Source organism: Lagenorhynchus albirostris, chromosome 16 (assembly GCF_949774975.1).
Source record: "Lagenorhynchus albirostris chromosome 16, mLagAlb1.1, whole genome shotgun sequence".
NCBI classification, from domain to species: domain Eukaryota; kingdom Metazoa; phylum Chordata; class Mammalia; order Artiodactyla; family Delphinidae; genus Lagenorhynchus; species Lagenorhynchus albirostris.
The window spans coordinates 44,832,642-44,848,242 of NC_083110.1; the positions used below are offsets into that span (position 1 = coordinate 44,832,642).

Consider the following 15,601-nt stretch of genomic DNA (forward strand, 5'->3'; position numbering starts at 1 on the left):
GCCAACAGTAGCACAGAGAATATGCTCAGAAAAAAACAACACAAATTACCTCTGGCAGTTAACTCTAGCAGTTATTTTTCAGAATCCATCTGCAAAACAACAGCATTTTTCAGTAGCCAAAGAAGATAGAAAATGCATCTCACAAAATCGCTACTGGACCTATAGCAATCGTACCTTGCTTAGCAGTACTGCCCCTTGAACATTTTTTGTTTTTGCTATGCTTGCATAGGAACATGTGTTTACATCAGGGAATGTGAAATTTAAGCACAAAAGAGAAACAACTAAATAGGATTAAAGACCAGAATCACGGTCTGATGTGGCGTTTAATAGCAAAGAGGAGGCCAGACCACATGACTGGTGGTTACAAAATGAGTCAACACACTGGAATGAAAAAAACCGACTTTGATGAGAAAAATCCTTGCATTTTGTCTGTGCATTTACATGTCTGATGTGTCCCCTCCTTTTCTCACCCTCCAAATTTACTGCTTATTTAGAAAAGTGAAGTGTGGTATGGGGAGATGAGCAGTGATACAGAATCACTCCTCTTTTAGCCTGTCCCTGCCCTTGAAAGTCCTCCATTAGGGAGGCATTCCAATGTACCAGAGACCCTCACTGTGAAGAATTCTGATGATTTCTAATACCATCTGCTAGAGTTTTAATTTTTCTGATTGTGTCACATTGCTTAAATCCTTAACAAACTATGAAGTATATGTATCTATAGTAGAAAAATTCAGATGAAAGTTTTTAGCAAGCATATTAGAGAAAAACACCCCGCCATGCGCATACACACAGGCGCACGTGCACACACACAGGCTGCTACAGAGGATTTAAGTATTAAGTCTATGTTTTTATGATAAAGTCAGTCTTTCTAAACATGAAACCATAAAGTAAAAAGTTGGCTGACTTAACTATATAAATTTTTAAAGCTTTTACGTAATGTAAGAGTGGTAAGCAGAATTTTAAAATCAACAACAAACAGGGAAATAAAAAATTCTGAAGTTATGGTAGAAAAGTTTAATTAATTTTGGTCATCTTAGTTTTTGACAAGATCTACATTTCCTTGGGGAATATTATGTCGTTCCAACAGCCTTGCAAAATAAATGGCAGAAAGTATTAACCTGGGAAAGTGAAGGAGGAATGATTACTCACTCTTAGTTTCACAAGTATAATAGCACAGGGCCCAAGATTAGAAGATCCCTATACTTGGTTTCATACTATGCCACCAGTGTCTTGAAATTTTTCAGTTTTTGCAAAAGGAGTCCTGAATTTTATTTTCCAGTGGGCCCTTCAAATTACGTACTCATCCCACACTTACTGTCCTGTAAATTGCCTGTCTACAAAGTGGTAAGCTGTGTGCCAAAGAATACCAAGATGCTTAAGAAATAGCTCTAGTCCCGAAAAGTCTGTAGTTTAAAAGTAGACATAAGTTTAGCAGTGAGATTATAATAAAGTAGAAAATAACACACATGGTAGAAATGAAGCTCCAGAGAAGAGATTGCTTCCCAGTAGAACCATCAGTATCTGTGGAAAGGGCAGCTTTTAGTTGAATATAAAAAGAAGAGAGAGACTTAAACATTGACAATGGGGGAAAAGGCAACAGAGGCAGTGTGCTATCTAAAAGCACAAGGTCTGCTTGGGCACGTGGAATCATTTGGTTTGCCTGGGGCAAGAAGAAATCTGGCTGAAAAAGCAGGCTGCCATTGGCTGTGGGAGGACCTTGAATACCCAGCTAATGATGCTGTAACTAATTCAACAGGAACTATGAGCATTGTAGAAAGAGAACCAGTTGGTCACAGTAATAATTTAGGAAGATTAAAGCTGGCCCCAGGCAACAGTGGTCATTTGTCACCTTTCTGGACTCCCAGCCCACTACTATATACACAAATGATGTGGACCTGATGTTTTACAGAGTGGCCAGATGAAGAGTGACATCAAAGTCAGTGCCTGTCTCTTTTAATAAATCAGTTAAACTCCACTTGCTCTAAGCTGACCAACAAGAAATGTTTACGCAATCTAAGAGAACCAACTTTTATTGTTTAAGGTTTGAATTGTCAAAATAGATGATAAATTTGGGCATCTCTGAGAATACAAAAATAAAAGTATATCCAGGATCAATTACACACACACACACACACACACACACACACACACACAGAGACATCTACAATTTCCTGAAATTGTGCCTCTAATAAAGAGTTTTTGTTGGAGCCATGAAAGACAGCATTGGCACTCATTCCATTTCCTTATGAAAACTAACTTATGGAAGCTGAAACCAGCATCATAAATACCCAGCTCTTAGGTATGTGAGACAAATAGTTAACTCTGTCCCACAGACAAGCATTTCACTGATTACCAATTGGGATCTTTCTCTGTCAGGGCTGCATCACAAGAAATCAGTAACTTGTACTTTAATAAAGGCTTAAAAATGAACATTCACTCTTATCTCTGTCTCCATTCACATACACACATCTATGTATCAGCACACATATCAACATATATATACATATATAACATACACAGATGGCACCTGAATAATTTAATTTCCTCACAAACTATACTAATCTTCAAACAGAAGAAATTCACATTTCCACTTCTGTTTCATTCAATCACCTTTAGTAAAAAAAACCAACACCTTAACAATAGAGTAATTTTTTTAATAGGTCTCACCTGATGTCATATTTGAATTTTTATTGTCCTTTTACCAGGAATAAAGAAAAAATTATGTGGAAATAAAAAATGTAATCAGAAACAATAAGTTAACCAAAAGAAATACCCAAGTAAGGAACAGCAAAATTGCCTTTAAGAAAATTCAAGAGATATCCATTAAGATTTTTCTATCACTGACACAAAATATGATTTTTTGACTCCATTTAAACAATTTCTTCACCAAAAATATAAAATAAAAAGGCCAGTTTAACATTCTAGCTCTCAAAAATGAACTCTTAATTGGTGTTGCACTCCCATTTAGCTCACATACTCTGTACATCACTATTTAGTGATGGTTCTGTTCCAAAAGAAAAATTATACAAAATAACTTTTTCAAAAAAAGTCAAAGTTGTCAATATTCTTTTTAATGATAATATATACTCTTTAAAATAAAATAAGCCTAGAGACAAATGAATTTCAGTGACTATCAGTATATTCCTAAGAAACGAAAGCTGGCGTTTTTTTCCAATTCCTATGGTATACTGAGTTATTATCATAATATATAATATCAGGACAAGAAAAGCTTTTGATACCTCAGAACTGCAACATAAAATGAATTTAATCTGGGAAATTAAATTCAGGATTAAAGGATAATAAACTTCTTCTTGGAACTTTCATCTTAGTCATCTGATCTTTAATATAGAACCTCACACAGAGATGATTCAGTCTTATACTGTGGGTTGCTTTAGAAGAGGTAAATATATTAATTGATCAACAGTTAGAGATGGACTCAATATCCTTTTTGTTGTCATTGTTCCTGCAAATGCTCACTTGCTTCTCTCCTCTATGCTGCTCTCCTCTATGAGAGGATGTTGGATGAAACTCTGAAGTTCTGACTTAACCACCTATCATGAAATTTGGCAGCAGAAATAGAAAGAAGCCAGTGCAAAGTCTTGTACTTCCACAAATTTGTAGGCTAATAAGACTGAGATAAAGGCAAAAAGTGTTCCCCGGGCTGCGTTTCAGAGGAAGGTTGAAAAGACAATAAAACACTCTCAGGAGAAAAGAAAGCATCCTACCTTCTTAAAAATTCCATATACTCGGTATGCTTGATGAGTCCTGTCCTCATCATTATTGTTTGAAAACATTGTCGATCAATGGCCCAGAGTTTCACATTTACAAGAGCTGCAGAAAAAGAAAAAAAAAAAATAGGAAAAAAAATTAAAGAATTTCAACAGTGAATTATAATGTGCAAAAGCAAGGAGTTATTCAGTGGAATAAAAGTGATTAACCTTGGTTTAAAGCTAATATCATAATGCTATCCTATTTAGTTAAGAAGTATTCTTGCAGACAAAATGTAGTTCATAATTTTCAATACTAGTATTAATGTCTGTAAGGAAGATTCCTGTTGCTCTTAGGTCCTTAAGGGATGAGACCGTCTAAGAACACATTGAAAGTATTTAGTAATTTCAAGACTATATACAAAGGAAATCGGATGAAGAATAAGAGACGTTCACAAGAAATAACACTCCCTGGTAAGTAACCAGAATGGGGTTAATGACTCACATGATCGATCATATTTTAATTTTTAAAAATATAGGTGAAAATTTAGTTTTCAGGTTTAGGGGTTAACTTAATAGAATAGAAATGATAATTACAATTAAACTGTAACCTGTGCCCAAAGTTACCCTATGAAGTTATCAATATATTAGCTATGTTTGTTTAATTTCTCTCACATACCACTGTCTTTGACAATGAATAATTAAGTATTGAAACTGAATACCACAGAAGAGATCACTATTCGATCTATTAAGCACATGACTAAAGGACAAGTTTTAGAAAGACAGATGTTATAGCGTAAGAGAACAAAATATTAAGATAAACTAGGGTTTTAAAAGAGTACACTAAAAATGTTGGTAATGGAATCTGTGTGGTGGGTATTCAAGAAGCATGTTTTACTATGCTCTCTATTTGTATGTTTGCAAATTTTCATAATAGAAATATTTTAAGTTAGCGCATGAGCTACAAAAAGACAATTCATATATAGTACCCATGGAGTATGGGGTAGAGAAGGGCTGTGCAGGGGTTTAAGCAGGACCAGTGAATGGGGCTGAGGTATAGTCTAGTGATCCAAACACAAAAATGGACGAATGCAGTTCTCTCTTCTTCGGTTCTCAGACTAAGCCCAGTGAATGCAATAGATCAAGATTTGGGCATAAGAGAGAGGAGAAAATGCCCGAGTAATCAGGCCATGTATGTGCCTTGCAGGAGGATGCTAGAAGTAATCCACAGAGGAACAGCTGAAAAAGATGACAAAAGGAATATTGCACTCTAGAGCAAACCTTTATCTTTGAACTTTACCTAATTTTTCCTTGCAAAATTGTTTGAAGCTAAAAAAGAAAACATGACTTCTCCCTTGGCCAGCTCTTTACTGGAGAACAAAGATGGTCAGGTAAGCAGAAAAAGAACAAAGCAGCAAGGACCGGCGTGTGCATGGCTCCATTCCAAATAGCCTTCAAAAATCAACCTTCAGCAGAAAACAATGCTCATCTCACAGGTATTCTCTAGTCACATTCTAGTTCCTCTGTTGAATCCAGGCTGCTTTCCAGGACACCTGTTTACTTGAGACGAACCATAGAACTGGATGATATAGCCACGAAGGACTGAGAAAATCAGGACAAGATTTATAAGAAGTAGACCCTTAAAAATGAAACGGGACTTCCCTGGTGGTGCAGTGGTTAAGAATCCGCCTGCCAATGCAGGGGACACGGGTTCAATCCCTGGTGCGGGAAGATCCCACATGCCATGTAGAAACTAAGCCTGTGTGCCACAACTACTGAGCCTGTGCTCTAGAGCCTGTGAGCTACAACTACTGAGCCCACATGCCACAACTACTGAAGCCTGTGCGCCTAGAGCCCGTGCTCCACAACAAGAGAAGCCATAACAATGAGAAGCCACCACAATGAGAAGCCTGTGCACCGCAATGAAGAGTAGCCCCCGCTCGCTGCAACTAGAGAAAGCCGCAACAAAGACCCAATGCAGCCAAAAATAAATAAATAAAATAAATAAATTTATTTTTAAAAAGTGATAGGAGTTGAACGAGGAGAGAGACACAAAGGGTAGTCAAGTGGGGAAAGTACATAAACAAGAGCACAGCTGGAAGTGAGTTTGGGCTGTGGGAGTCCAGTCAGGGATAAAACAGACTGCAGTGGTTGAGATTTCTATAAGGTTGCTACACAATTTGAGAGTAGGTTGATGCAGGGCCCTGGAAGCCAGGCAAGGCATAGGAAGCAAGGATTAATTTGATGAACAACAGAAAGCTACTAGAGATCTTAAAAAGACAAAACAAAACAAAGAACCACAATTTTAAAGGATATAACATGGGGATATCAAAAAAAATTAAATGCTTACTAGAAAAAAAAGTATTTTCTATATTCATCATTTTTAATGGTTCCCAGGTGTTTCCAGTATAGACACTCCTCCTTCCAAAGGACCAATTAGGATATGCCAACAAATTTTATTTTAAAAATAGCAACAATAGTTGTATTATACATATTTTTTAAATGCACAAAGGCATGATTAAAAGCATAATGTCAAGGTGAAATAAAGCATATATACATTTTAAGGTTTTGCCCCGCAGAAAGACATCACAGTGCATACTCCTGGTAACAGTATATAAAAGCTTCTATTACAATCTCAAAAATCAAAAGATATCATAGTGATAGCTGAGAAAGACTAATCTAGGAGGGACACACTGGATTCAGAAACACCGGAGTCAAGCAGAACACAGACCAACACTGGCGCTATCAAAGTAACACTTTTTGTACAAACCATAGGGCACAGTAGTTAATATGATAAAAGCTCAGTGTGAGGAAAACTGTTCCGATACACTGTGCGCACAGGTTCAGACAAGGAGTAAGGAGTGCCAGGCAGAGGCCACAGTAATTCAGGAGTGAAGTGAGGAGGGTCTTAGTGAATAAGGCAACAATGGGAGTAACAGCAGAGGCCTGGCAGGTGTGTGTGTGTGTGTGTGCGCGCGTGCACGTGTGTGTGTGTGTGTGTGTGCACTAAGTTACCTGCAGCACTATTAGTCTGAGCTCACACTTCAAGGCCAGGCTCCATCCCTTGTCTCTCCTGATAAACAACCTTTTTGTCTTACAACTATAGCTTTTTCTGTGTCATTTACTGGCATTTTGCACATGTTACCAACACGGTCAATTATCTCTATGTCTATATTACATTACCTCAAATAAGTTTGTACTACATTCCCTCTGAGAAAAGTCCCTGTCTTGTTTCCTCTAACTTCCCCCAACTCAAGAAACTTGCTTTTTATTTGATAAACACTGGGTATAATTGTTAATTAATGTAATTTGTGTACATGAAGTTCACCTGCAGAAAATATATATGCCTAGTCAGACTCTAGGGTTACATTAAAATGTCTAAACGGAATTTATTAGCTATCATAATTCATGTGTAGAAAAACGATCTCTGAAATTAAGTTCACAGAATTCAGTATTTTTGTTTTATCTTGATTTCAATAGCCCATGTAAATGGAATGTCTGAGTAAAACTGTGTTCGATATTTTGCATGATAATCAATATGGCTTAATGAAACTTCAAGTTTGTCCATGACCTTGGGCAAGGTGCCAACACCTTTTCTGTATGCTGCCAATATGCATATTAGTCAAGTCAGCATTTTACAGGTGGGCAAGCATGACTAATAATCACCTTGTAATGTTGTCACAAGTATGGTTATATTGGAGTTGTGATTAACATCTTGCTTCTTAAACAGCCTGCTAGAGTATATGTCTGTTGCTTCCATAACTTAGAGAACGTTCAAAAAAATCCATTTACCTTTGATATTAAAGTGGTATATTAATCTCTGTAGGGGATAAGCACTTCACAAATAAAATTCCTGTGATTTTCACAATGATTACTGTTGTTGAACACATAAGTCTGAAGAGTGTAAAGCAGAAAAAGGGTCGGGAAGGGATTTTCCTTTTTGTTCAAGTATGTATCTAAAATTTGCTATTGGAAACATTTATCATTTTTTCAGGTTAAGGCCAGATTGAACTCTGTGGAAAAGATACAAGTTACCATTACTCTGGGATCTCTAAGTGTATGAGTACATTAAGAATACCTTCACTGTAGGCAAAAGTTGACCTTCATTTAGGGGACACCAAGATTATAGAAGAATGAGCCATAAAATGGTGCTAGACTATGAAACCACAAATCTGGGTTTGGCTTAAATTCTCCTACTGGGGAATTCATCTGCTGCCCAAGTTGAATTTTGGAAGAATACCGAGAAAGCATGTGTAGGTATAGAGCACTTATAGACTCAAGTAAGTATTCTGCCCATATTTATTTTACTCCAATCTAGTTGACACTGTTGCTATATATAAGGGACAGAAAACAAGGTGATGATTCTTGCCCTCAAGAAACTTGCAACCCAGTACAGAGGCCGACAAACTATCGTCCTTGCCAAATCTGACCTGTGGTCAGTTGCTTTCCTCACTTAGGAAACTCCAAGGATTTTAGGATCTCTGTGCCCGAAAAGAGATGAAGACCAATACACACTTCTTATTCTCCCTCCTCCTTCCCACCACGCACACACCTAGAAAAGGCCGCTTGAGGACAGAATCAGAAGAGGGCCCTCACCAAGAACTCCACCATACTGGCGCCCTGACGCTGAACCTCAAGCCTCCAACACTCTGAGAAATAAATGTTCGTTGTTTAAGCCAACCAGTCTACGGTATTTGTTACAGGAATTTGAATGGAGACACCTGGGATCCATGGGGCCCCAAGCAGTCTGTGGATGAAACACAAAGGATTTGTGAATGTGAGGTGGGACGACATCTTTATTTTTACTACCCTGTTACTGAAATTTAGCATTTCTTCCATATGTATAGGCAACAACCCACAGTAAGTGGTTCGTCAGCAATAGAAACCATGGCTATTTTTATATCATCCTACATTTGCTGCAGATATCTTAAATATCATTTACCTTCATCATTATTTTGAACTTATGGTAGTTACTAGAGCTCTAGATCTCATGTTTAATGTGTTATTTTATCACAATTATTAAATGTTTTATCATTGTATCTCAATATAAATGGTTCTTTGTAATCCTGTGTATTTTTTATGCTTTTATAAACATTCTTAGATGAATCCATACGCTTCAGAGTAACAAACAGGTCCACGGCATCCTTAAGATTAAGAGCCCCTGCTCTAAGTATCCTGGAGAAAGGATTACCTCAGGGAAGGAGACAGGAAGAGTGGTAAGGGAAGAGGTAATACTTTAGCTGGTCTGCATCCATAGGGACATAAAAATTACTAAGTAATTATGGTTTACTTATTAACAAACAGCCACTTCCCTAAGTTCCCTGACTATTCCCAGCCCTCTGCCCAGGACTCCCAAGGATTTCCTCAGCTCAGCAAATAAAGGGTTAACACTGAGCCCCGCATATCAATATTCATATAATTTCTTGGCATGCTTCTCTTGTGCCTGGGATGGCACAAAGTAGAGCTCATCAGGTATTTTCTAAATTGCATTTTGTGTGTATGTCAAACATTCTGTCCAAATAAAATCTCTATTCTTGTACTTCATTGGAAAAATTACTCTAGACCTTCATAATCTCTATTAGAAAAGGATGAGTTTTCAATTTGAGCTTTTCCAAGTGTCTTTCCCTAGCAGCAAAACACTGAGTTTTCTGACAAGGATTCCAGAGTGACCTATTCTTCCCAAGTCGGCCCGTTTTCCAGGGAACATTCTCAGATAGTAGGTAGGTCTCATCTCACAGCTTCTGCTGATCTAATCTGTGTGTGAATGAGCTAGAAGCTTTGGACGGCTTGATGTGGGTGGAAGAACAAGACAGGTGTCATTAGCTTGTTCTCCTACTTCACCTTCAACATTAAAAGAGCTCCAACTCATACCATAAGGTACTTTACTATATGCTCCAGGAACTCCAGAAACTTTATTTTTACACCCCACCTCACCCCCCATTTTCTTGAAGCTTGAATCATCTGTGATAACTCAGATACTTAGTGCTACAGAATCGGCTTACAAAAGACGTTTAGGGGGTCCATGAAGCCCACAATTGCTTCCCATCATTATTAAGGCATATGTTTGCCTAAAGCCAAATTCCAACTGCTGGAATGTTGAGACAAATGCTTCATAATTAGAAAAGGCCATTTGCTGTTTACAGTGCATCCGGAGAGCATCGATATCTCCACTGTACAGACTGCGTCACTGTTAGTATGGGGGTTATATTTTAAACTTTCTTGCCTAGAAAAGTTCTCTCTTTAATGATATATATTCTATGAAGATGGTAGACTGTCAAGGTGGACATTGCAGGACTTCGCTGGTGGAGCAGTGGTTAAGAATCTGCCTGCCAACGCAGGGGACATGGGTTTGATCCCTGGTCCGGGAAGATCCCACAGGCCGCAGAGCAACTAAGCTCGTGTACCACAACTACTGAGCCCGTGTGCCTAGAGCCCATGCTCCACAACAAGAGAAGCCACCGCAATGAGAAACCCGCACACCGCAACGAAGAGTAGCCCTTGCTCGCCGCAACTAGAGAAAGCCCGTGTGAAGCAACGGAGACCCAACGCAGCCAAAAATAAAGATAAAATAAAGTTGGACATTGCAGATATGAATAATCATTATTATAAGCTTAAAAGTAGAAAAATCACTTATCAGTATTGTCATGATGTGCATGTATTTGAAAGGAGTTGGTACAGTGGGCTGCCCTTTAAGGAAGCCAAAAGGAGTGATAGTTTCTCTAAATTCTGCTCAACTTCATACCTTGAACAATATAACTGGTAAGACCAAGTGCTAGCTTTCTGAAGATATTAAAACATTAACTAACATGATGATTTTAAAATTTAAATTCACTCTCAAATGTTAAAAATACTGAAAGGGCCAAATAGGTGGTAATTTATTTTTGTACAGGTACACAAATAATAACGAGCATTATTTTGGTACCATTATTCAACATTTACTATACAACATAAGAACTTTGTCTGTTATATCTATTTATCCTATAATAATCCTACGAGATATTCTTGTCCCCTTCCTATAAATATGGAAACTCAGTCTCAGAGAAGCTAAGTTGCTGCCCAGGTCACACATATAATAATTCTAAGATTCAGTTTCATTCTGACTCCAAAGCCTGGTTCTTTTTCTCTTGCATGCTTCTGAAATTGGGCTAAGGATATCTGCTTTCCTCACCCTCTTTCTCTGACCCACTTCACCACCCTACTCATCATCACTGAATATCACAGGAGCAAAAGGAATAGGAATGTGACTTCCACAACGGAGGTGGTAAAGATCTCTTGAAATTAAAACAGAAGCTTGGGCTGCAAGTTTTACCTAAGGTTTAAAAGCAATGGGAGCCTTCAGAAGTATTTTGTACCTGAGGCAGGTTCCTCGTGACCATCTTCTACCCCACCTCTCCCTCTCCTGGCTCTCAGCACCAAGGCATGCCTAGCACGCCCCTCTCCCTAACCTCCAGAGTTGCCAGGAGCTACCTTCTGTCTTTAGTGGCCTTCAGTGACAAAGCTCAAGAAGCACTGTGCTTCATTCTACAGGCTCCAGTTTCAATGCAGGGGGAGTCCCAGTGGTGTCAAAAAGTCATCTTTAAAAGTTATAGTCGGGCTTCCCTTGTGGCGCAGTGGTTGAGAGCCCGCCTGCCGATGCAGGGGGCATGGGTTCGTGCCCCGGTCCGGGAGGATCCCGCGTGCCGCGGAGCGGCTGGGCCCGTGGGCCATGGCCGCTGGGCCTGCGCGTCTGGAGCCTGTGCTCCGCAACGGGAGAGGCCACAGCAGTGAGAGGCCCGCGTACCGCAAAAAAAAAAAAAAAAAAAAAAAGTTATAGTCATGTGAGCCATCCTGAGGCCAGCCGACAGCAGCCACCAAGGGCAGCAGAGACAAATATATGTGAGGGCCAAGTGTACCAGAGCAAACTCCACTCATGCAGAACTCTAACCACATCTCCCTTCTTGCTGGCCAAAGCCCATAAACACCCAAAACTAAGTGCTAATTAGTAACAGGGACTGGGGATGCAAAACCTGGCCATGGAAGCAGGGACTTCCCAGGTGTCAGTCTTTCTCCTGGCACTCCTTGTTAAGACAATAAAGTGTGCTGTTGTAAACACCTATTAAACCAAAGTGCAATTATTTAGAAACCTGTAGACACCTAGTTCTATGTAAATCTGGTAGTGGGGGCTGGTGGTTGGAGGGAGGGGTATAAAAATGAATAGAGAGAGATAAAGAAGCAAAGGAATCAACCTCAGGTCATCTGAAACAACCCTGACATGAAGGAAAATGTCAAGTATATCAGGAAAAAGAGCAGGAAGAAAGGGGGAATGAGCCTCTAGGAGGTAAGTGGCTTTCTCTCTAACTTAGATACAAATTAGGGACCAAGAGTGAAAGAAGGAGCCAAAAGACCCCCAGATAACAGTCATGAAGACCAAAGTGCTCTGAGTTGTCTAGTGAAGAAAAGATTACATAATCACTTTGAGCTACTGACAGAGAAACACAGTTAAGAAAGTGATAAACTACTCCAATCAGTCCTACAAGATTGATCTTCCTAAAGTACTATTCTAATCCTGTTACTCTACCCACAAAATATTCAGTGGCTCCCTACTGCCAATAAATAAAGCAACACCTCTCCATCCTTGCATTGAATCCATATTCAGTTTAAAGTACCTTTCAAAATTCATCTCACAATCCTCTACACAGACCTTTTATTTTATCAAATGATTCTACTGTCAGGTTTCTAAATCCACACTTCCGTTCTCTGCCTTCAGGTCTTTGCTCCAATTATTTTCTTCTACTCATGACAATCCTAGTAGCCCTTCAAGACCCAGGGGCTTCCCTGGTGGCACAGTGGTTGAGAGTCCGCCTGCCGATGCAGTGGACACGGGTTCGTGCCCTGATCCAGGAAGATCCCACATGCTGTGGAGCGGCTGGGCCTGTGAGCCATGGCCGCTGAGCCTGCGCGTCCGGAGCCTGTGCTCTGCAACGGGAGAGGCCAAAGACCCAGTTTAAAAGCCACTCTCTCCATGAAGACTTTCCCGTTCACCCCAGCTAGAATTTCTCTATTTTTTTCCTACAACCTTCTGATTTTGCCTCCTTTGTGGTTTTTTATCACTCTGACTTGCTTCGTAGTTATTCATGTACCTCAATCATACCAGTACCATACATGGTCCACTATGAGTACTGTGATACCTCACAGGATTCAACAAATGTTTTAGGGTAAATAAGTGACTAGGTTACAAGGGGAAAACAATCTGCGAAAAAGAAGAAACAGGATATTCACTCTGGATAAGAGAAAGCGAAAACTCAGTAACTGTCCTAAAAGATTTGATGGCTTTATTAGACTTTAATTCAATGAAACTGTTTATAGTAGCATTAAGGGCTAGCCTGAAATCAAAAGTTGGGAGACATTACAAACATTCTTCAGACATTTGAGAACTTACTACGTGCCCAGAACTGTATTAGGCACTGGTGATACAAAGATAAATAAGAGGGCTTCCCTGGTGGCGCAGTGGTTGAGAGTCCGCCTGCCGATGCAGGGGACGCGGGTTCGTGCCCCGGTCCGGGAAGATCCCACATGCCGCGGAGCGGCTGGGCCCGTGAGCCATGGCCGCTGAGCCTGCGCGTCCGGAGCCTGTGCTCCGCAACGGGAGAGGCCACAACAGTGAGAGGCCCGCGTACGGCAAAAAAAAAAAAAAAAAAAAAAAGATAAATAAGATACATACCTTGTTCTCAAGTACCTCCTTGCTGCTGAAAGCTAACTTTCCTTACTTTTCCTGTTTATATATTCACTTCTTTATTATTCCACCTTATGCTAATTAGTCTTAATTATTCCACCTCAAGCAAAATTTGAATCAATCCACTCCATAATGTTTCTGGTGGATTAAGAAGTAATTCCTTCCTACTTGTCAAGGACAGAACTAAGCCAGTAATTAGAACTGACAGGATTGGTGATTAAGACTGATGTAAAGACAAAAGGAATGCAGCAATGGCTAAATCTTGTCCTAAGAAACTTCCCATCACAGGAAATGCTCCAGTAGACCACCTAATAAAATAGTGGAGAAACTTCCTATATCAGATGGAAAAGTGAATTGGATCACCTCAAAGGAGTAACTGAACCACAAGATTTTATACTAGGTAAGAGATCAATGCAGAGAGGAGTGAGTCATAGATCTACATGAATGAATACATAATGATAGTTATTTTGAGGTAACATACTCCTGTAAGGGGCATTGTACACAGGATGATGGTTTCGTTACAGGCCTATGTGAGAGTCAAATGTCTAGAAAAAAGGTGATGTCATTTGTTAGTGTTAAGGAAAAGGCATCTCAGTCAATGCTTTATGCACAAATTGAAAGGCTCAGGAATACAAAAGACATAAAGGCATGAGACAGCATGCTACAGCATGAAAGCCAGTGATCTGGCCGGTGTATCTTCCCTGTAACCACACAGGAGCTGTGTGGCCTTGGGCAAGTAATTTAAGCTTTCATCAGTCTATTTTAGGAAACCGAGATAATAAAGTACGCCTCATGAAATTCTTCTCAGATACAAATGAAATGACTCATCGTAAATATTCAGCATGATACCTGGCATCTCAAACCTTCTTCACTCAAGGATGTCCTTTAATGATGTTTCCACCTTATAAACACAGAGAAAACAAACACTAACCTGTGGGCTAACGGCAATGAATTCTGAGTTAAAAAAAATACCCAACCAACCAAACAAAAAACGCAAAAGTTTACAGCAGTCATGAAGTTGGTTCACTACCTCAGAATAATAAAACAGAACATTACTTGGTGAATTGCATACAGGTTTAGGAAGGCTTAAAGGTTAAGAGGAAAATTAAGATAATGACTCAGCGTGTCTTAATATAATAACAAAGATAAGAAGCTGGCTTACAGCAGCATAGAGCTCTTTGAGGGCAAAAAGTGGGTCTTGTTCATCTTTTTATCCCCAGTTCAGTGTGTCTCCAGTTACTGGCATGTAGAAAACGACCAATAAATGTTTGTTAAATGAATAACTCACATATATACCTGCCGGGCACATTTAGGTATTTCTTAATTCTATTATAAACAGGCCTCATATAATTTAGTTGAAATCAAATCTTTGAAAAATTCTAGAATATTCTTCAACAGATGGTTTGTGATCCTTTAGAAAGGAAACAGAGGCTGGGTGGCCATTCCACCTCAATGATACTCATTTTCAATGAGTCCTTCAGTACGTAGAGACTCTCTATCACATCAGTGAGGCTCCAAACATAGCACATTTTGGACCTCCATCATAAGCTTCAATCTCTGGCAAGTTACTGAGGTGCTTTAGCTAGCAGCCCTATTATGGTGACAATTTCCTGCAGTTTGGCATATTTTGAACAGTGTGCCTAATTCAAAAAATATCAGCACGTGGCTGGTAAGTGTCATAGCACATCTGTTCATAACAGATTTTAAGTCTCGAATCTCATTAAGGAAATGGGTATTACATCTGTAAGTCCTCTTGTCAGTTGGATGAGCTGCATCCCAAAACACTGCACCAAGATGCTGGGAACATATGCTTACCTATTTGCTGAAATTCAAGTAGACATCTTTACAAAGTCACACTAATAACTTTTCCTTGCAAGTTGAATTACGTGACTTCAGCTTGGAAATGTTATTAAAATTCTGTCTCCCAAAGGAGGGGATTCCTTTTTCCTAGTCAGTTCTTAGAGCATACTGTTTCTCTTTCTGCAAACACCATGTCTCTATGCCAGAAGCCATATATTTGATGTATGCCTAATTAATCTCATTTCTCAAGGGGAAAAAAATGAAGCATTAAGATTAGATGTCCATTAACCTCCTGTTGTATCTTCCCTGAAGAGCTCCCTGTTGATGTGCTTTAGAAGTTTCCATTTTCGTTGTATACCTCTACATCACCTTAGTTCATTGT

At 39.3% G+C, this 15,601-nt stretch overlaps 1 protein-coding gene across 1 annotated transcript in view; it reads right to left on the minus strand.

Moving 5' to 3' along the window:
- Positions 1-15,601, minus strand: part of PRKG1 (protein kinase cGMP-dependent 1) — a 1,109,707-nt gene that overhangs the window by 416,145 nt on the left and 677,961 nt on the right. Inside the window, exon 4 of the mRNA XM_060125518.1 lies at positions 3,726-3,831. Within this exon, the coding sequence (XP_059981501.1) occupies positions 3,726-3,831 (106 nt within the window). The remainder of the gene's footprint in view (positions 1-3,725; positions 3,832-15,601) is intronic.